Source organism: Gobio gobio (assembly GCF_949357685.1).
Source record: "Gobio gobio genome assembly, chromosome: 25".
Taxonomy (NCBI): Eukaryota; Metazoa; Chordata; class Actinopteri; order Cypriniformes; family Gobionidae; genus Gobio; species Gobio gobio.
In genome coordinates this window covers 2,601,687-2,624,369 of record NC_137121.1, presented here as the reverse complement: position 1 = coordinate 2,624,369, position 22,683 = coordinate 2,601,687, and the positions used below count along the sequence as shown (strand labels likewise).

At 39.8% G+C, this 22,683-nt stretch overlaps 1 protein-coding gene across 1 annotated transcript in view; it reads right to left on the bottom strand.

The window, feature by feature from the left end:
* The window catches only part of tmem117 (transmembrane protein 117), a 91,338-nt gene that overhangs the window by 23,687 nt on the left and 44,968 nt on the right, over positions 1 to 22,683 (bottom strand). The window contains exon 4 of the mRNA XM_079809233.1: positions 8,850 to 8,949. Within this exon, the coding sequence (XP_079665359.1) occupies positions 8,850 to 8,949 (100 nt within the window). The remainder of the gene's footprint in view (positions 1 to 8,849; positions 8,950 to 22,683) is intronic.

The window sequence follows — 22,683 nt, the reverse complement described above, 5'->3', positions numbered from 1 at the left end:
GCTATCCCTCCGGTGGAAGAGGCGGTCGCAGCGCACCTTTGCCCGCCTTCTGGTTGGCGCTCAAAGGCTGCCCTCCCGTCTAAGGCCTGCAGAGTGACGTCATCGCTGATCGGCCGCGCTTTCGCTGCCTCCGGTCAAGCTGCGTCTGCTCTGCACTCTATGGCCGTGCTGCAAATCCTCCAAGCCAATCTCCTCCGTGATCTGGACGAGAGGAGCTGTGACGCTGAGCTGATCACGGATTTGCGAAGCGCGACGGATCTCTCCCTCCGCGCTACCAAGACCGCAGCACAGGCCCTCGGACGCTCCATGGCCTCCCTCACGGTAGCTGAGCGCCACCTCTGGCTCACGCTCGCGGACATGCGAGAAACAGAGCGCGCGGCCTTCTTAAACGCCCCGCTCTCTCCATCTGGGCTCTTCGGACCAGCGGTCAAGGGGATCGTCGACCGTTTCTCCGAAGTACAGAAGACGACGCAGGCCATGAACCTCTTCCTGCCTCGACGCCCAGGCGCCAGCGGTAGCTCCGTTGCTCGCCGTCCTCGCGACCAGCCAGCACCGAGCTCCACGCAGCGCCCAGCGCGGCCCCCTTCGTCTCAGCGAAGACCGAGCGGCCGCCCCAGATCGCGCTCTTCCAGCCACGGTAAGCCGCCTCCCCCTCGGGGCCCCCGGCCTAGGATCGTGCTGAAGTCCGAGCCTCCAAAGCCCTCCTAGCCAGAGGCAAGAAACGACGGTTAAGTCCCGCTGCGGCCGGACCACCGTCAAAACTCTTTTTCCTGTCAGCCCCCACCACTGTGGCTGCTGCAGAGGAATTTCACGCAGCCAACGAGCCGGCAAAAACGCCCTCTCGCCTGTCAACCACCGCCGTTTTTACGGCGAACCAGAGAAATCACAAAAGTTGCATTATTTCTGGTTGCACGGCTCACGCCGTATGTGTTTCAAATGCAGTAAATGTGCCCACTTTTCTGTGTTCACCCCTGCACATAAGCACAATAAACCCCGTGTCCCCCACTCACATAAAGCGGCCTCCGGCCGCTCGAGTGCTAGAGTTAGGTCACGTGTCCGCTTGTCTGCGTCCACGCCTAGCCACCACACGCGCTGTCACACAGCCACTCTTAACCGGTCATGTTCCACGCGTAAGAGTTGTGCCCGCTCAAAAGCGCTCACACATTTTCGCGAACATTATGCCCCAGGCGCTACGCGCCGCGCCACACACCATTTGTTTTCCGCCCAAGGTGGCCGAAGCGATGAGTGTAGGGCCACACACAAGACATTCCCCGCTCAAAGCGGTAGAGACACAGTGTGTAAGGCGGCCAGCCACCGAAAGCGAGCGGCTGGCCCACAGCACAGAGAGCGTGCGCACCGCGCCCGCCCCTCGTATACGGGCCGTCAAACCCGCGAAACGCGGCGTTTCGAGCCCAGAGGCCGTTCTGTCCCGTTTGGCACACGCGAAAGCGTGGGAAGCCATTCCAGGTGTATCAGAATGGGTGCTGAGAACAGTGAAGCACGGCTACACTCTGCAGTTCGCTCGCCGCCCTCCGCGCTTCTGTGCGCGTATAGAGACGAGAGTGAGCGAAGAAGTAGCACATCTACTTCGAGCGGAGATAGCCACGCTGCTGTGCAAAGGGGCTATAGAACCGGTTCCCCATTCTATGAGCGAGTCAGGCTTTTACAGCCGATATTTTCTCGTGCCAAAAAAGGGACGGGTCGCTCAGACCGATTCTGGATCTGAGGCGTCTGAACAAAGCTCTTTTGAGGAGATCGTTCAAGATGCTTACGACCAAGCAGATCCTCGCGCATATTCGCCCGAGAGACTGGCTAATTTCCCTAGATTTGAAAGACGCATATTTTCAAATCAAGATAACGCCGCGTCACAGGCCATTCTTACGATTCGCCTTCGACGGCCAGGCTTATCAATACACCGTCCTTCCGTTCGGCCTGTCACTAGCACCCCGTACATTTACGAAGTGCATGGACGCGGCCCTCGCTCCCCTGAGAAACCGGGGGATGCGAATATTGAACTACTTGGACGACTGGCTCATCCTGGCGCAGTCAGAGGCCGAGCTCCTCGCCCACAGGGCAATGCTGCTCAGCCATTTGGACAGCCTGGGGCTCACGGTCAACTGGACCAAGAGCTCATTAGTGCCCACGCAATCAACCTCATTTCTGGGTTTGAATCTGGACACTGTGGCTATGTCTGCCCGCCTGTCACCACAACGCACGCGCCAAGTTCGGCGCATGGCTGCGTACTTCTGGCCGGGCAAAATCGCACCTCTCAAGCTTTTTCAGAGGATCCTGGGACGTATGGCCTCAGCTGCAGCTGTGCTCCAGCTGGGCTTAATGCGCATGCGCCCGCTGCAACGCTGGTTAAACGCCCGAGTGCCTCACAGAGCCTGGGCTGCCGGAGGTTTCAGGATCAGAGTGACTCAGGGCTGTGTTGCAGCCCTAGAGCCCTGGTTAGTAGCCGACTGGTACCAGCGGGGAGTGACAATGGGAGCCATCTCACACCGCAAAGTCATCTCGACGGACGCCTCCACCTCGGGTTGGGGCGCCGTTTTCGAGGGCAGACCGGCCTCGGGCCTCTGGTCGAGCGGAGAAAAACTCCTACACATAAACTGTTTGGAGATGATAGCGGTAGAGAACGCTCTCAAGCAGTTTCTCCCGTTTATACGGGGACACCATGTGTTGGTCCGGTCGGACAATACCACGGTGGTGTCCTACGTGAACCGGCAGGGCGGTGTCAGGTCCAGGTGTCTGGGCAATCTGACGGAACGCCTGCTCGTGTGGGCACACAGCTCGCTGCGCTCGCTGAGAGCGGCGCACGTTCCGGGCCACCTCAACGTGGGCCCGGACAAGCTGTCCAGGGGCCTCATTCTCCCAGGAGAATGGTCCCTGCACCCCCAGACAGTCCAGCTGGTATGGCGCCTATTCGGCAGAGCGGAGCTCGACCTCTTTGCAACAAAAGAGAACGCCCGCTGCTCGACGTTCTTGTCCAAAAGCGAGGATGCGCTGTCCCAACTTTGGCCCAGCCTCCCGCTGTATGCTTTCCCGCCGATTTCCCTATTGACCCAGGTTATAGCGAAAATCAGGGAAACGCGCCGCCCGGTGCTCCTTATAGCGCCGCGCTGGGAGAACCAGATTTGGTACCCAGAGCTGGTGAAGCTGTCGCACTCACCCCCCTGGCCAGTTCCGCTGAGAGCAGACCTCCTCTCTCAAGCAGGAGGGTCAGTTTGGCATCCCCATCCAGAGCGATGGTCTCTGCATGTATGGGTGACCAACGGATACCCGTTGACCTGCCCGAAGGGGTTATGAACACGATCTCACACTCTAGAGCCCCCTCGACGAGGCGGTTATATAGTTCTAAGTGGTCGGTGTTCACTGAGTGGTGTGCTTCCAAGGGATTGGAACCGCAGCAATGTGGGGTCCAGCGGGTGCTCTCCTTCCTCCAGGAGCTCTTGGAACTGGGCAGGTCCCCTTCCACGCTCAAAGTGTATGTAGCGGCTATAGCAGCGTTCGCCCAGACGACGCTAGGCAGCACGCTAGGAAGGAACGAGCTCATCATCCGTTTCCTCAGAGGAGCTAGACGGATGAATCCCCCGCGGCTCCCATCGGTTCCTATTTGGGATCTGGCCTTGGTCCTAGAGGCCATGAAGGCTCATCCCTTTGAACCGCTCGAGACTGTGGAACCAAGGTTCCTTTCACTAAAAACCGCGTTCCTGATAGCTCTGGCTTCAGTGAAACGCGTGGGGGATCTACACGCGCTCTCAGTGAGCCCGACGTGTATGGAGTTCGGTCCTAATGACTCTAAGGTCATTCTCAGACCGAGGCATGGTTATGTCCCCAAAGCGATCGGCACTCCTTTCAGGGCGCAGATTATCTCCCTCTCGGCTCTGCCAGCATCCGACGAGGGGGACGGTGGCAATATCCTCTGCCCTGTCAGGGCATTGAGGGTTTATGTCACACGCTCCGGCGCCTTCAGGCGTTCTGAGCAGCTATTTGTTTCGTTTGGAGGGCGCGCTAAAGGTCTCGCCTCCTCGAAACAGACCCTGTCCAGGTGGATAGTGGACGCGATTGCAACTGCATACGCTTCCAAACACCTGCAGTGCCCGCTAGGTGTCAGAGCACACTCCACCAGAGGCATGGCCTCTTCGTGGGCTTGGGCCAGAGGGATTTCCATCCACGATATTTGCGTGGCGGCAGGCTGGGCCTCCCCGTCTACGTTCGTGAGATTTTACAATCTGGAAGTTCCTGCCTTACAGGCGAAAGTGTTATCAGTTCAATAAGGCTGTTGGTTCTGCCCGGTGATTCTGCGCAGACATAGCTCACATACTGGTAGTAAGTTCGGTACAAGGCTTATGTAAATTTGAAGGAGACCGGCGGTACCGTTCCCTCATTTACGAAAAGAGCTATTGTGAGTTTGAAGGTGACCGGCGGTGCCGTTACCTCACTCATATGACAAGATATTGTGAATTTGAAGGCGACCGGCCTTGCCGTTCCCTCATTCATGAGACAAGGTGTGGTGAATTTGAAGGAGACCGGCAGGTGCCGTTCCCTCATTCATGGGACAGGGTGTTGTAACCACCTGTTGTAACCACCCGTCAGTTCAAACGAAGTGTCCGTATATGTGGTGGCCCGTTTCCTTTACCGGCCACCCTGCCCGAGCAGTGTTATGGTCCCCGGTTCCCTGGGATACATATGCTGTATGCGAGGCGCGCACGGCGTTGACAATATGTTCCCGTAGCGTAAGGAACTTACGCAATACGAGAGAACCTCTCGTAAGAGAACGATGCTCGGTTACTTAACGTAACCTCGGTTCTCTCTAGAAGAGGGAACGAGTATTGCGTTCCTTGCCGTGCGCCCCGCGGGCTTTTACGCTTCAGAACTACGAAAACCGAATATGCAGCCCGTGAGCCCTGCTTATATACACGTGGCCACGCCCCACCTGTAGGCAAATGAAGCCAGGTGGGCGCGAAGCGCCCTCATTGGTCGCCACGTCACGCGGGCTCACCGATAGGCTGCTGCAGTTGCCAGCAGAGCAGCCAATGGCACGCTGGAATAGCCTGCTATGGTCTGCCAGGCTGCCGCACTGCGTTGACAATGTTACAAAATTAAGGATAATTTGGGGTTTTTCAGAAATCTCGAAGAAAGAATACTTTCCCGTAGCGTAAGGAACTTACGCAATACTCGTTCCCTCTTCTAGAGAGAACCGAGGTTACGTTAAGTAACCGAGCATCGTTTTAATCGATATGGATTCTCATTCCTGGTAAATGAAACATATGACTGGTTATTATTTTCAACAGAAATGCCCGTGATAGGCTCACATGATCCAAATAAAATAACAAGATCACTCAAAAAACCCATTAACGAACTTCTTTATCTCTCCCCAGAATAAAGGCTACTGTAAAGCCTAGTCGAAGTCGATGCACATATTGTGTTAATATTTACCACGAGATCAAAGAGTGTTACAACTCTCCTATTATATGGCTCTGGGTTGTCTGATGTTGGTTAATGGTCACATGACATGCAGCTAAACTAATAAAATACTAATAAAAAATTTGTGATTGTGATATTGTAGATAAAATAGTTTTACCTTTAGTTTTATCTTGTAAGTTACCTTGATTAAAAACATGGTAAAATCACAGTAATGCACAACTATAGCTTGCTTATTATGATATAAAGGTCAATAACAAATAAGGTTAAGATACAAAAAAATTTTAATAATTAATGGAATTTGGCATTTTTATGTCCAAAAAATGTATGGTGTTGATTCCTATTGGTTTTACAGCTTTTAAGACAGCATTCATTCATTATTAAACAAGATTTCTGATTTTACCAACTAGAAAATGTCAAGTGGTGCGACCATATATTCCCTTTTTGAGAATACACATGGAAATGCACTATCCAAACTTAAAGGATATAGACGTAAGTTTGGCCTAAGACAAGACACTCAGCAGATTATTGCTGAAGTGAAAGCAATTCAAAATATGAAAGTATGAAAAAGTTATGGAAGTCTAAATTTACTGTAAATAAAAAATACTGTACTAAATATGTTTTATTTTATATAAAATATATATTTAAAAAAAATGTTTTAATCTAAAATTACTATAAAATCAAAGCCATATGTCTAACCAAGTTGTGTTCCAAATTTGAAGTTGATATCACAAAAAATTGAAGTCCCCATGAGATTGTGTTTAGGCGCTGTACCAAAAACAGCCACCGGGTGTCATTCAAATTCCATTGATTGTTTTTTTAATGCATTTTCCTGCATATTTCTGTCCAAATGTCACTTCCATCACAAAACAGTCACCAAATATGGACCCTTGAGACTCAGACCTTTCCGACGATATCTGTTTTGTCAAGATTAGAAAAGGTTTCGATTATAAAGTAGTTAAAATAAATGTTGTAATATGAAACATGACAACGCCCACTAGGGGGAGGAGCCCGCTAGAAGAATTTAAAGTACTGTTTCCATGGTAATGCAACGTCCAATTTCAAAACGGATTACACAGGATGAATTTTGAGTTTGTAAGCTTTTGAATGATACCTAATTTATGATAATTACTAAAATATATGATACGAAAAAAAAGCGATCAAAAAAAGAGTGCCAGGTGACAGTTAAGGGGTTAAAATAATATACATATACAATATACATATTAATCATTGTAGTGTCACATGGTAAATTCCCTTTCCATTTCTTTATGTGTTGCCCTTTTAGTTCAATTCATATAAACGGACACTTTTCTATGTGTTCAAACAGCCAATTTTCCATAAGGAGCTTTTATGTTTTGTTTTTAACTGTAAAAATTATTTGTATTCATTATATAACGGTTTATATTTCTTACTTCATTTAATTGCAGTGGGAATTGATACTTTTAAATGTAAATTTGCTGGTCGCACCACCTGACATTTCAAACTCAATTCAAATCTAACAGGCATTAACTTGGACACCTATATAAATGTTTGACCATATGCTCAAGGTTATACTTACATTATTTAAATCAAATACACATTTTTATAATAACAACACAGTTTTAAAGTTTTCAGGGGTCACACCACCTGACATGATGAGTTGAATCAACCTCATTATTACTCAAAAATGTCAAATTATGTAATATTTATGGGAGGGTGACTAACATTGTTACTGCATCAAAGGGGTCCTCTGTGTGATGTCACATGGGTTTCTTAAAGGAACAGTGCATAAAGTGGCATTTTTAATGTCGGTCGCCCTCCCTGACATTTGGAGAAGTACATTTTTCGGACAATTTTTTTTAAAGTAATAGAATAGTTTTGAAATAGGGTTGAGACACTATTTTCCCTCATTTATAAGGAATTTAACGTAAAATCATGCCAAAATATTTGATAAAGAATTTTACTGAGAAAATTAACCTTTTTATTGCATTTTTGTTTTCTGCTTGTACGTTCGCACCACCTGACATTTTTGGTCTTTCAAACACCACAACTCAAAAAGTCAATTTCAAATAAATTAAAATGGTTTCTTATAATGGAAATATTGTAGATCAATTTGATATATGACATGTATTTATTACAAATCTTTTTCGGGAAATAATTCACTCGGACACAAAAAAATACATGTCATGTCATTGACCCATAATACACTATATTACAACAGGTAAACAAATAAAATAGCACACTTTGTGATTGTGATATTGTAGAAAAAATATTTTCCATAATTTAAATAAATGGAAATGTCACTATATAGATATATAGTACCAGTCAAAAGTTTGGAATGTTGTAATGTTTCTGAAAGAGTCTCTTCTGCTCATCAAGCCTGCATTTATTTGATCAAAAATACAGAAAAAACTGTAATATTGTGAAAAATTACAATAAAAAAAGGTTTTCTATTTTAATATACTTTAAAGTGTAATTTATTCAGTGATCAAAGCTGAATTTATCATCATTACTCCAGTCCTCCATCCTTCACTAATCATTCTCATATGAGGATTTATTACCAATTTTGGAAAGTTTTGCTGCTTATTATATATTAGAGCTGTCAAGCGATTAATCGCATCCAAAAAATATTGTTGGTTTAACTTAAGAAAGTAAGTTACCTGGTTGCCTTAAAATTTTGAGTTCATTGAAATTAAACATTTGAGTTAAAACAATGGAGATTGGTTTAATAAATAGCAACTCAAAATATTTCAGTATCTGAACCACATTAGTTATCTAAGTTGATTTCACAAAAGATACAAATTTGTGATAATGAATCATGAAAATACTTTTTTACAGTGTATATATAAATACACACACATGCATATATTTAAGATTTGTTTTAAATATTTATATAGTCGTATAATATATATACAGTATATATATATATATAAATTATATAAATATGCATGCAATATTTCTTAAATATATACATGTATGTGTGTGTATTCAAATATACATAATAATTACACACACATATATATATATATATATTATACCCACAAATGTTGACACTTTGACCTGAGCATGTTTTGCTGAAGTGTTTTTTCGTGACCTTTGACACCACAGACTGAACAAAATGAAGCATTGCTTGGTCATTGGTTGAGCTAAATTGGTATTATCTAATTGTGTTCTTAAATTTAACAGCTGATTGGTTGATTGTAATCCATTACATCCCTTTCTATCACAAGTTATGACATTATCAAGATGAGTTTGTTCCGACACAGTTCTTGTCATATTTTATTAGCTCAGTTTGGGAAACCCTGATCCAAAGGGAAATCTGTCAGTAAATCTTTCATCAAAATAAAAAACTTGTTCCGCGTTTTACTCCACAAACCGATCCTGATAAATAACGGAAGTCAGACAGGGTTTGAGTGTGGTTTCATGTGGACAGGCTGGACTCTCACCATCCACGCGGTCACAAAATCGCCCATCCATGTCCCTACAGCGGCCATCTTCATCAAACTCTCGTTCCTGATGCCCATGTACTCCGTCACCATGTGAGGACTGTAGAGAGAGAGACACAGATCCGATCATGAGGTGTGGCGCTTCGCTTCTGTCGCCGCGTCTTCTCCAAAAGCTTCAATAACGCTACAGGACACGCTAACGTCATCACAAACACAAACACACTTCAGAGGCCTTTATATTGCTTTCAGGGAAGGAATCGCTTCCAGAAAATGATCCGACGCACATAAAAACACAGCCAAGCGCTCATATGATGTGACAGCGAGCGGATGTAATCTTCTTTACGCCGTCAGAAGTGTTTACAGGCCTTGAACAGGTACACAGTCGTTAATCTGCTTAGGCACGTCAGTTTGTGGATTACAGACGGCGGGAAACGCAGAACAAGTGTCAGAACGAGCCGATTGTTGCCACGAGGGCTTTTGCTCTCATTCTGAAGCGCGTCACGGATAATAACGGCATTATTCGGTAAAGGAAACATGTTTTAACGAGCGCTTTTTTCCTCATTAGCGTTCATCGCAGACTTCTGGAGGCCCTGAGCTAAACTTTATCGGTCAGTGCGTTCATAAGCCCTAAATCTGTTCGTTCTTCCACTGTCAACCAACAACAGTGAGTTTAAAATGTTCAATAATGCAAGAAAAAAAGAAAATCGAACAAATGAATGAAGTGAACAATTTATCCTACTACTTATAATAGCCTACTGTACAGAAATGTAATAAAGTAATCAAATTTAGCAAAGCATTGCATGAGCACATTTTCACACAGCAATCCTGGTCAATTAAATACACAAATATGCAGTTCACACATGATCATTTACCAGTAAAGACTGTGCAGAATCTCCTGATCAAAACACAGGCGAAAAAGACGCAGAAACAAGTGATATCACATTTAATCATATGCATGTGTAAAATAACGCGATCATTGACATTAAAGATGGGGTAAGTGGTATTTCAAAATTGCTTTAGTAAAGTGTCTCGAGCCGAGTACCAAAACAAACTGATAGCCAATCAGCAGTAAGGGGCGTGTCTACTAATGACGGGAAGGACCGACATTAGCCGAGCAACGACAGAAAGAGAGAGATGACAGATAAAAACACATGTGGAAGATGTGTGTGGAACAAAAGAAGGCTTACGATCAGCTTTCCAGCGCTGGAGAGAACTCAAGGAGCGAGTGTTGCTTTATTTCTTCTCCATAGGCGATTAACACTGGTTTTGTTTTGTTTCACAGAACTAATATATGCTGGCTTTTGCTTGAATATGCTCATCATGTTTGCTTGCTTGTCCATTTGCAATCGTAATTGCCTGGATTACGTATATGTGTGTGTGTGTGTGGGGGGGGGAGCTATCAAAATAGGGGTGTGTTTAATTTGGTGATTTGAAATATCAACATTGGTTACACACACACACACTGCCCCTAAACCTACCCATCACACACACACACACACACACACACACACACACACACACACACACACACACACACACACACACACACACACACACACACACACACACACACACACACACACACACACACACACACACACACACACACACACACACACACACACTGCCCCTACCCATCACAGGAGACTGTGCAGTTCACTTTCTGTGAAAAAACCTCATTCTGTGATTTATAAGCATTTTGAAAAGTGAGGACATGGGGAACGTCCTCATATTTCTCCCTCTTTTTGTAATACCCGTGTCATTATACACATTTGTGTCCTGATATTTCATACACACTCACTCTCACACACTCTATTTTTTCCTCTTTTTTAAAGTTGTGAAATCACTATTGTGGAGTTTATCTTTTGCTATTTGAGCAAATTGGAACAAAAAATATATATTTAATTTATTTTCTAGTTCACGCCAAACTATGACGACTTCATCTTCTGAGAAACCCTGAAATATGAAAAGGATATATATTTTTAAATATAGTTTTTTAATTTCAGTTAAAGCTTATTTTATTTCAAGTAAGGATTTTTACAATAATAACTCTTAAATGAATTAAAGATGGCATATTAAATGATTTCATCCGCGTTACGGCATCCTCCTGTCTCACGCTCTCGTGTTTAACAAGCTTTCATCCTTATTAGCAAGCTCATGGCTGACAAATCTGTGAAGCAAACGGACGCTTGACCCGCGGTCTTTACGGCCTCATAATGCGTGAGATTGAATCTGTATTCCGTCCGTTACGGCCCGTCATTAGAGCACATGTCCAAACGCAGACTTATAACTTTCCTCCCCGCACACCGATAAAGCCGCTTTGATTAGAACGAAGATTTATTGGCGCATTAAGTCAGTTTCAAACCCTGCGGTTGTGGACCACGGCCAGCCTGGCCTGCGAGACCGCTGGGAGTCGTTCAGCAAGGGCATCGAGCTAATCGATAATACGGGAACCATCCGCCGCTCGCAGACGTGTTAGCATGTAGCAGAGATGCTAGTTTAGGTCGGTGCGGTTCCACATGCAGGGGACTGGTGTGATATGGCTGAGACACTCTCTCTGATTAGTGTCTCATGTCTTCATTTATTCATTATGGCTGTAATTTTAATGCAGTGCTGCTGGGTGTCCTGACAAAGTCTCAGCTCCGCAGCACAAATGAGACACTATGACATCACTCTCAGACATCTTTTGGACAAAAAGTATTACCATGTTTTTTTTATGGACATGGTACTGAAATATGCATTTTGGACGTGTACCGTTGAAATACCACATTTTTGTGTTGGAACACTTACTATACTTATATATTTGTTTGTTTTTCCATTTCCTATGTTACTAGCATGTTTTATGGCATGTACCATAGTATTACAATGATTTTTTGGAAATTTACCAATAAATTCCATGTTTTTTGAACATTTACTATGGTAATACCAAGCTTTTGACACGTTCCATAGTGATGATATGTTTTCTGAACATTAACATTTCCCATGGTTTGGTTATACCATTTTTTTATATTTACCTTGGTAATAGCATGTTTTTAAACATGTACTATAATAATGCCATGTTTTGTTAATATTTCCCATGTTAATACAATGTTTCTGGACATTCACCATAGTATTACCATGTTTTTGGACATGTACCATTGAAATACTACATTTTTGATATATTCTATGGTGGCATTTAAACATTTCCAAAGATAATACCATGTTTTTCTGAAAAATGTTTTAGTTTTTCAGATGTTCCATTGTAGTTATATGTTTTCTGAGCATTTCCCATTTTTTTCCCAATATTTACTATGGTAATAGCATGTTTTTTGACATGTACCATACCAGTATTACGTTTTGAACATTTACTACAGTAATGCCATGTTTTTTTTTTTTTTTTTTTACATTTCCTATGTTAATAGCATGTTTTATGGCATATACCATAGTATTACAATGATTTTTTGGAAATGTACCATTCATTTACACAAACATTTACTATGGTATTACCAAGCTTTTGACACGTTCCATAGTGGTAATATGTTTTCTGAACATTTCCCATTGTAATTCCATGTTTCTGGAAAATGTTTACATGGTAATACCATGTTTTGATTTGTTTTGAATTTTTCATGTTAATATCATGTTTTATGACATGTACTAAATGATTTTTGGACATGTACTGTACCATTAAAATTCCATGTTTTTTGAACATTTACTATAGTATTACCAGGTTTTTGACATGTTCCGTTGTAATTTGTTTTCTGAACATTAACATTTCCCATGGTAATACCATTTTTTTTATATTTACCTTGGTAATAGCATGTTTTTTGACATGCACCATACTAGTATTACACTGTTTTTGAACATGTACTATAGTAATGCCATGTTTTGTTAATATATCCCACGTTAATACAATGTTTCTGGACATTCACCATAGTATTACCATGTTTTTGGACATGTACCATTGAAATACTACATTTTTGATATGCTCTATGGTGGCATTTAAACATTTCCAAAGATAATACCATGTTTTTCTGATTTTTTTTTAAGTTTTTGACATGTTCCATAGTAGTAATATGTTTTCTGAGCATTTCCCATCCCACCCCCCCCCCCAATATTTACTATGGTAATAGCATGTTTTTTGACATGTACCATACCAGTATTACAACGTTTTGAACATTTACTATAGTAATGCCATGTTTTTTTTTTGTGTTTTTTTACATTTCCTATGTTAATAGCATGTTTTATGGCATGTACCATAGTATTACAATGATTTTTTGGAAATGTACCATTAAAATTCCATGTTTTTTGAACATTTACTATGGTATTACCAAGCTTTTGACACGTTCCATAGTGGTAATATGTTTTCTGAACATTTCCCATGGTAATACCATGTTTCTGGAAAATGTTTACATGGTAATACCATGTTTTGTTTTGTTTTAAAATTTTCATGTTAATATCATGTTTTATGACGTACCAAATGATTATTGGACATGTACTGTACCATTAAAATTCCATGTTTTTTGAACATTTACTATGGCATTAGCAAGTTTTTGACATGTTCCGTAGTATGTTTTCTGAACATTAACATTTCCCATGGTAATACCATTTTTTAAATATTGACCTTGGTAATAGCATGTTTTTTGACATGCACCATACTAGTATTACACTGTTTTTGAACATTTACTATAGTAATGCCATGTTTTGTTAATATTTCCCACGTTAATACAATGTTTCTGGACATTCACCATAGTATTGCCATGTTTTTGGACATGTACCATTGAAATACTACATTTTTTATATGTTCTATGGTGGCATTTTAACATTTCCAAAGATAATAACATGTTTTTCTGAACATTTATTTCATTTTTGACATGTTCCATAGTAGTAATATGTTTTCTGAGCATTTCCCATGTTTTTTCCCCCAATATTTACTATGGTAATAGCATGTTTTTGACATGCACCATACCAGTATTACAATGTTTTGAACATTTACTATGGCAATGCCATTTTTTTTTTTTTTTACATTTCCTATGTTAATAGCATGTTTTATGGCATGTACCATAGTATTTGGAAATGTACCGTTAAAATCACATGTATTCTGAACATTAACATTTCCCATAGTTATACCATTTTTTAAAATATATTTACCTTGGTAATAGCATGTTTTTGAACATGTACTATAGTAATGCCATGTTTTGTTAATATTTCCCACGTTAATGCAACGTTTCTGGACATTCACCATAGTATTACCATGTTTTTTGGACATGTACCATTGAAATACTATGTTTTTGATATGTTCAATGGTGGCATTTAAACATTTCCAAAGATAATACCATGTTTTTCTGAATTGTTTTTTCTTTTTTGACATAGTAGTAATATGTTTTCGGAACATTTCCCATGTTTTTTCCCCCAATATTTACTATGGTAATAGCATGTTTTTTTGACATGCACCATACTAGTCTTACAATGTTTTGAACATTTACTATAGTAATGCCATGTTTTTAATGAACATTTCCGATGTAAATACCATATTTTTGGAAATGCATAATAGTATTGCCATGTTTTTTGGACATGTACCATTGGATTATCTCACGTTTTTGCTGTTGCATGGTGGTATTTAAACATTTACCATGGTAATACCATGTTTTGTTTTGAATTTTTCATGTTAATACCAAGTTTTATGACATGTACCAAATTATTTTTAGTCATGTACTGTACCATTAAAATTCCTGTTTTTTGAAGATTCAATATGATAAAACCATGTTTTAAAAAATATATATTTTAACATGTTTTTTTAACATGCACTGCAATGCAATGTTTTTGAACATGTACTACATGTTGACATGACATGACATGTTTTTTTAATACCATGGTATGTTAATACCATGTTTCTGGACATGCAACATAGTATTACCATGTTTTTTTGGACATGTCCCATTTAACATGTCCCATGTTTTTAAAATATGTTCATGGTGGTAAACAGTTCCAAAGGTGTTTTTCTGAACATTTACCATGGTAATACCATTTTTTAAAAAGGTTTCCACATTAATACCAGCATGTTTTATGACATTAACATTTCCCATGGTAATACCATTTTTTAAATATTGACCTTGGTAATAGCATGTTTTTTGACATGCACCATACTAGTATTACACTGTTTTTGAACATTTACTATAGTAATGCCATGTTTTTCTGAACATTTATTTCATTTTTGACATGTTCCATAGTAGTAATATGTTTTCTGAGCATTTCCCATGTTTTTTCCCCCAATATTTACTATGGTAATAGCATGTTTTTGACATGCACCATACCAGTATTACAATGTTTTGAACATTTACTATGGCAATGCCATTTTTTTTTTTTTTACATTTCCTATGTTAATAGCATGTTTTATGGCATGTACCATAGTATTTGGAAATGTACCGTTAAAATCACATGTATTCTGAACATTAACATTTCCCATAGTTATACCATTTTTTTAAATATATTTACCTTGGTAATAGCATGTTTTTGAACATGTACTATAGTAATGCCATGTTTTGTTAATATTTCCCACGTTAATGCAACGTTTCTGGACATTCACCATAGTATTACCATGTTTTTTGGACATGTACCATTGAAATACTATGTTTTTGATATGTTCAATGGTGGCATTTAAACATTTCCAAAGATAATACCATGTTTTTCTGAATTGTTTTTTCTTTTTTGACATAGTAGTAATATGTTTTCGGAACATTTCCCATGTTTTTTTCCCCAATATTTACTATGGTAATAGCATGTTTTTTGACATGCACCATACTAGTCTTACAATGTTTTGAACATTTACTATAGTAATGCCATGTTTTTAATGAACATTTCCGATGTAAATACCATATTTTTGGAAATGCATAATAATATTGCCATGTTTTTTGGACATGTACCATTGGATTATCTCACGTTTTTGCTGTTGCATGGTGGTATTTAAACATTTACCATGGTAATACCATGTTTTGTTTTGAATTTTTCATGTTAATACCAAGTTTTATGACATGTACCAAATTATTTTTAGTCATGTACTGTACCATTAAAATTCCTGTTTTTTGAAGATTCAATATGATAAAACCATGTTTTTAAAAAAAAATATTTTAACATGTTTTTTTTAACATGCACTGCAATGCAATGTTTTTGAACATGTACTACATGTTGACATGACATGACATGTTTTTTTAATACCATGGTATGTTAATACCATGTTTCTGGACATGCAACATAGTATTACCATGTTTTTTTGGACATGTCCCATTTAACATGTCCCATGTTTTTAAAATATGTTCATGGTGGTAAACAGTTCCAAAGGTGTTTTTCTGAACATTTACCATGGTAATACCATTTTTTAAAAAGGTTTCCACATTAATACCAGCATGTTTTATGACAAGTACCAATTCATTTTTGGATATATACCATTAAAATCCCATGTGTTTTGAGCATTCACTGTGGTATCACCACATTTCCCATTGCAATGCCATGTATATTTTAAACATTTACCCTGTTAATACCATGTTTTTGACTTTTACTATAGTAGTAATGCCATGTTTTGTGAATATTCCCCATGTTTATACCATGCTTTTGGACATTCACCATAGTATTACAATGATGTTTGGACAAGTACCATCGAAATACCATGTTTTTTGTTTATTTACCATGTTAATACCATGTTTCTGGACATGCAACATAGTATTACCATGTTTTTTTGGACATGTCCCATTTAATACCATGTTTTTGATATGTTCATGGTGGTAAACAGTTCCAAAGGTGTTTTTCTGAACATTTACCATGGTAATAACATTTTTTAAAAAGGTTTCCACATTAATACCAGCATGTTTTATGACAAGTACCAATTAATTTTTGGATATATACCATTAAAATCCCATGTGTTTTGAGCATTCATTGTGGTATCACCAAGTTTTTGACATGTTTTCACACATTTCCCATGGCAATGCCATGTATTTTTTAAACATTTACCCTGTTGATACCATGTTTTTGACTTTTACTATAGTAGTAATGCCATATTTTGTGAATACTCCCCATGTTAATACCATGCTTTTGGACATGCAGCATAGTATTACAATGATATTTGCACATGTAACATTGAAATGCCATGTTTTTTGGTAATTTACCATGTTTTTGAACATGTATCGTGGCATATGAATAATTGAATATGTTATTCAATCATTACCATGTTACATATCATAGTAACATCACTGTACCATACAATTATTATATGTTATAAACACATTCCAATGCGTGATTACAGTGGATTTATATACAAATATATATGTAACACATGTAACCAAATAATGTTCAACAGCTCGCTCGTACACATGCGGTTTATCCAAACGACTCCCTAGAGTCTCTTCTGTTAATTATAGTTCTCCAGCAGCCCAGTTTATGAAATATGAGATGCACTGGTAAAAAATGAGGTCACATATGCTGCACGAGTTGATTCGAATCAACAACACGAGACATTACTGACGGAAACAACGAGCCCTGATGAGGCGAGTCTCGCTGGGAAGAACCTCAGGTGCGCAGACCCTCGTTCCTGGAAGTCAGAGAGACCCGTGACAGGATTACTGATGTGTGCGACGTGCTGGTGTTCCAGGGATAAGGAGAGACGCTCCAGCCGTGAGAATTAATATGAATGATGCTCCCGAGCGCCTGCTAATGAGTCGAGTCTCACAGAGAACAAAACGTCCAAGTCATGATTTGACAAATTCAAACTCCAGTCGCTGCTAAAATTTCAGTTTGCCTTTGGTCTATTTTCAGGGCAGCAGACGGAATCGGTCTGATTCTGTGAAAACGGCCGCTGGCCGACTCTCAGAGATGTTTGTGACATTCTTACTGGCTCCCAAGGCAGGACTGAATTTTAATTAGGCACCGTCTTGGAAGCCACAAATCTGAAACACCCTCTAAAACGCTTCCAAGAGCCTCACTTTTTAGGAACTTCACAGGACGGAATTGCAATCTGGATGGTTCTCTACACAAGAATCGATCTAGAACACTTAAAGTCGGCTATTTTCTTATTGCATATTTTGATCTGGTTGTGAACGATTCATCCATGCATATGTTTAATTTTTAATCAGAACATCATGCGTTCTTTCTGGTACATGCGCTACATTTCCAAAAACATGGTATTAACATGGGAAATATTCAAAAAACATGGTAAAACATGGTATTACAACAGTAAATGTTCATAAAACATGGTAATTAAATGGCACATATGCAAAAACCATTGGAAAACTATGGTGAATGTCTAAAAACATGGTATTGACATGGGAAATTTTCAAAAAACATGGTATTACCACAGTAAATGTTCATAAAACATGGTCATTAAATGGCACATATGCAAAAACCATTGGAAAACTATGGTGAATGTCTAAAAACATGGTATTAACATGGGAAATGTTCAAAACATGGTATTACCATAGTAAATGTTCAACAAAACATGATATTACCATAGTATATGTTCATAAAACATGGTAATTCAATGGTACATATCCAAAAAAACATTGGAAAACTATGGTGAATGTCTAAAAACATGGTATTACCACAGTAAATGTTAATAAAAAATGGTAATTCAATGGTACATATCCAAAAAAACATTGGAAAACTATGGTGAATGTCTAAAAACATGGTATTAACATGGGAAATGTTCAAAAACATGGTATTACCATAGTAAATGTTAAAAAAAACATGATATTACCATAGTAAATGTTCAAAAAAACATGGTATTACCATAGTAAATGTTCATAAAACATGGTAATTCAAATGGTACATATCCAAAAACCACTGGAATGCTATGGTGAATGTTCAAAAACATGGTATTAACATGGGAAATGTAAAAAATAACAGTAATTCAATGGTACACGTCCAAAAACCATCGTAATACTATAGTTGTCACAAAGTCCCGGTGTGTTTGTGGACTCTTTTGTATTTCCTGCCTTGTGCCATGTGTTGTAGTCCTTTGTAGTTTTTCATCATGATTAGTTTTCCCCAGGTGTTGCCTATAAGCCACTCCCCCTTGTTATCTTGTTATCCTTGTTTCCCTTCGTGTATTTACACCGCTGTGCTTCAGTTGTTGTTTGGCGGTCGATGTATAAACTGGCAAAATGATTACTTTAACATGGCACATTTTCTAGAATAAATCTTCTAGAAGGTTTAAAACTAAATCAAAATCGGTTATTTACATCCTTTTTAGCTGACATTATTAATTCTTAATCACAATCCAATCAGTTCCTCATGAATAAGAGCTTGAGCCACACCCTACATGTATTATCACTGAAGTTTTACTCTATTGTAAGTCCCTCTGGATAAGAAGCATCTTGTAAATGCATGAACGTAACGACAGTCAAACAGTTTGTGAAGTTCCCGTAATGTGTGCATCTGATCATTACATCTGGCCAGATCCACAAGAACAAATGCGAATCAATAACCGTGTGAATGCCAGCGCTGTATTATTTGCAGTCTTAAAGCAGAACTGCAGCAACACAGAATAAATGAAGCTGACTATTATGAGGAATTAGCAGTAAATGTTCCTCTCACACAGACACAAATGTAAATTATGCAGACTTCTGCGGCTCTCCCTGAGGGAAGCTCATTCTGGACTAAAGGCAAAATTTGCCAAAGTTTTATAAGCAACAGCGAGTGTTAGATTAGACAGCTACTAGTGCAGAAACGGCCTGATTTATGGTACCAGCAGCTTGTAAAACAGCACTTAACATGATGATGATGTTGAGCGGTTAGTCTGGCTGCTGGTAACACGCACACACACACACACACACACACACACACACACACACACACACACACACACACACACACACACACACACACACACACACACACACACACACACACACACACACACACACACACACACACACACACACACACACACACACACACACACACACACACACTTAAACTACATGTCCCTTCCTGATGTACGATTCGGCCTATATGTGCATCTGTTAATCTCACGGGAGCGCTGCAGTTGTCACAGTAACCGTGAAAGCGGCTCGTCTCCAGCTGGGCTGACCTGTGAGATATCACTGGCCCCGCCCACTTCCACTCAGGCCCCGCCCCCTGGCCTACATAATGCATCTGTTTTTCTTCCCCCAATTGATTTTCTGGTTCACATCAAATTCTTTAAAAATGTGACCTAGTTTTGTTTAACCCACAGCAAATTCTGTCATCATTTACTCGCCCTCATGTTGACATGAAACACCATGGTTTTTGAACATGCATCATATATAACCATGTTTCTGGACATGTCCCATGGTAATAGCATGTTTTTGCCAATATGTCAATACCATGTTTTTGGACATGCACCGTAGTATTACTGTACCATAGAATTACCATGTTTTTTGAACATTTCCCATGTTAATTCCATGTTTTTGGACAGTTTTTTATTTTATTTTTTACATATACAATTGAATTACCATTTTTTGGGGGTAATTTATTTCCCATGTTATTACCATGTTTTTAGACATTCACCATAGTATCACAATGGTTTTTGGACATGTATCATTGAATTACCATGTTTTTTTAACATTTACAGTGGTAACACCATGTTTTTTTATATTTACTATTTTAATACCATGTTTTTGGACATTCACCATAGAATCACAGTGGTTTTTGGACTTGTATCATTGAATTACCATGTTTTTTTTTTTACATTTACTGTGGTAACACCATATTTTGTGAATATTCCCCATGTTAATACCATGTTTTTAGACATTCACCATAGAATCACAATGGTTTTTGAACTTGTACCATTGAATTACCATGTTTTTTATATATTTTCTATGGTAATAGCATGTTTTTGCCAATATGTCAATACCATGTTTTTGGACCGGTACCTTAGAATTACCATGTTTTTTGAACATTTCCCATGTTAATTCAATGTTTTTGGACATTCACCTTAGTATAAACAAGTTTTTTTTCCAGTTTTTTTTACATGTACAATTGAATTACCATTTTTTGGGGTAATTTATTTCCCATGTTAATACCATGTTTTTGGACACGTACCACATAATTTAATTTCTTTGTACATTTACCATTGAATTACCATGTTTTGTGAATATTCCCCATGTTAATACTATGTTTTCAGACATTCACAATAGTATTACAATGGTTTTTGGACATGTACCATTGAATAACCTAGTTTTTTTTACATTTACTGTGGTAATACCATGTTTTTGGACATTCCCCATAGTATTACAGTGTTTTTTGGACGTATACCCTTGAATTACCAGTTTTCTAACATTTATTGTGGTAAAACCATGTTTTTTTTTATATTTCCCATGTTAATACCAGGTTTTTGGACATTCACCTTAGAATCACAATGTTTTTTTTTGGACGTGTACCATTGAAATACCAACATGTATCATAGTATTACCATGTATTTTGGCATATGAATATTCCATTCTTTCAGAACCATATCACATATGTTTTTTGTTCACCCCAAAATAAAATGTAAATGTCGTGGAGCAAAACATCCAGTGATGCTCCAAAATAAAAACGATGAACTATTCCTTTAAATGAAATCCCACATGTTAATCAGTATGAAATAATAACACGTCATGAGTCATTCTGACATATTAATATTCCTCAGATTTACATAGTTTAATAATTGTATATGAAAAGCCGCTACCTCCTAGACGCTCACTTTTGATTTATCGTAACAATCATCAGAGAGCGCGACTGATTTATTGGGTTTGGTCTGAAACGCATGCTATTGATTAAAATGAAATGTAATGTTCTTCTACTGGTAAAATAAAACAGATTAGCTCCATCCACTCCTCAAGGTCAAAGGTCATTCTGGAGCAGTGAGCCAATGACCTTCAAATATCGGCCTCCAGGTGAGGTATTCTCAGCGCTGTGGCTCTGAGCGGCAGATATTGATTGTGTGGTGTCATCACACCTTCAGGACCTCTTCAACACACCACGACATTTATCCAGAGACCCAACAGGATGTTCCAGCGTTTTCAATTACACCCGACCCGCAGCCCCGCCACACACACACACACACACACACACACACACACACACACACACACACACACACACACAGTTTGGTTTTCATCTTTTATGGGGACTTTCCATAGGCGTAATGGTTTTTATACCGTACATACCGTATATTATATCCCCCTACACTGCCCCTAAACCTAACCCTCACAGGAGACATTCTGCAATTTTACATTTTCAAAAAACATCACTTAGTCTGATTTATAAGATGTTTTCCTCATGGGGACCTAAAAATGTCCCCACAAGGATGAGGATTTCGGATATTGCTATCTTTGTGGGGACATTTTGTCCCCATAACGTGATGATTACCAGTCCACACACACACACACACACACACACACACACACACACACACACACACACACACACACACACTGCCCCTGCCCCTAAACCTACCCATCACACACACACACACACACACTGCCCCTGCCCCTAAACCTACCCATCACACACACACACACACACACACACACACACTGCCCCTGCCCCTAAACCTACCCATCACACACACACACACACACACACACACACACACACACACACACACACACACACACACACACACACACACACACACACACACACACACACACACACACACACACACACACACACACTCGCCCTGATCACTTCTGATTCATTAGCTGCTGTATAATTAGAAGAATACACAAGTTAAAGCATTCTGAATAATGCGCACTGATGAATTGGGATGGATTCTTGTTGCAATGCATTGTGGGATTTTCCGCAGTGATGTTATTGCACTGCAGCTGCGTCTCTCTAATTGGTCGTG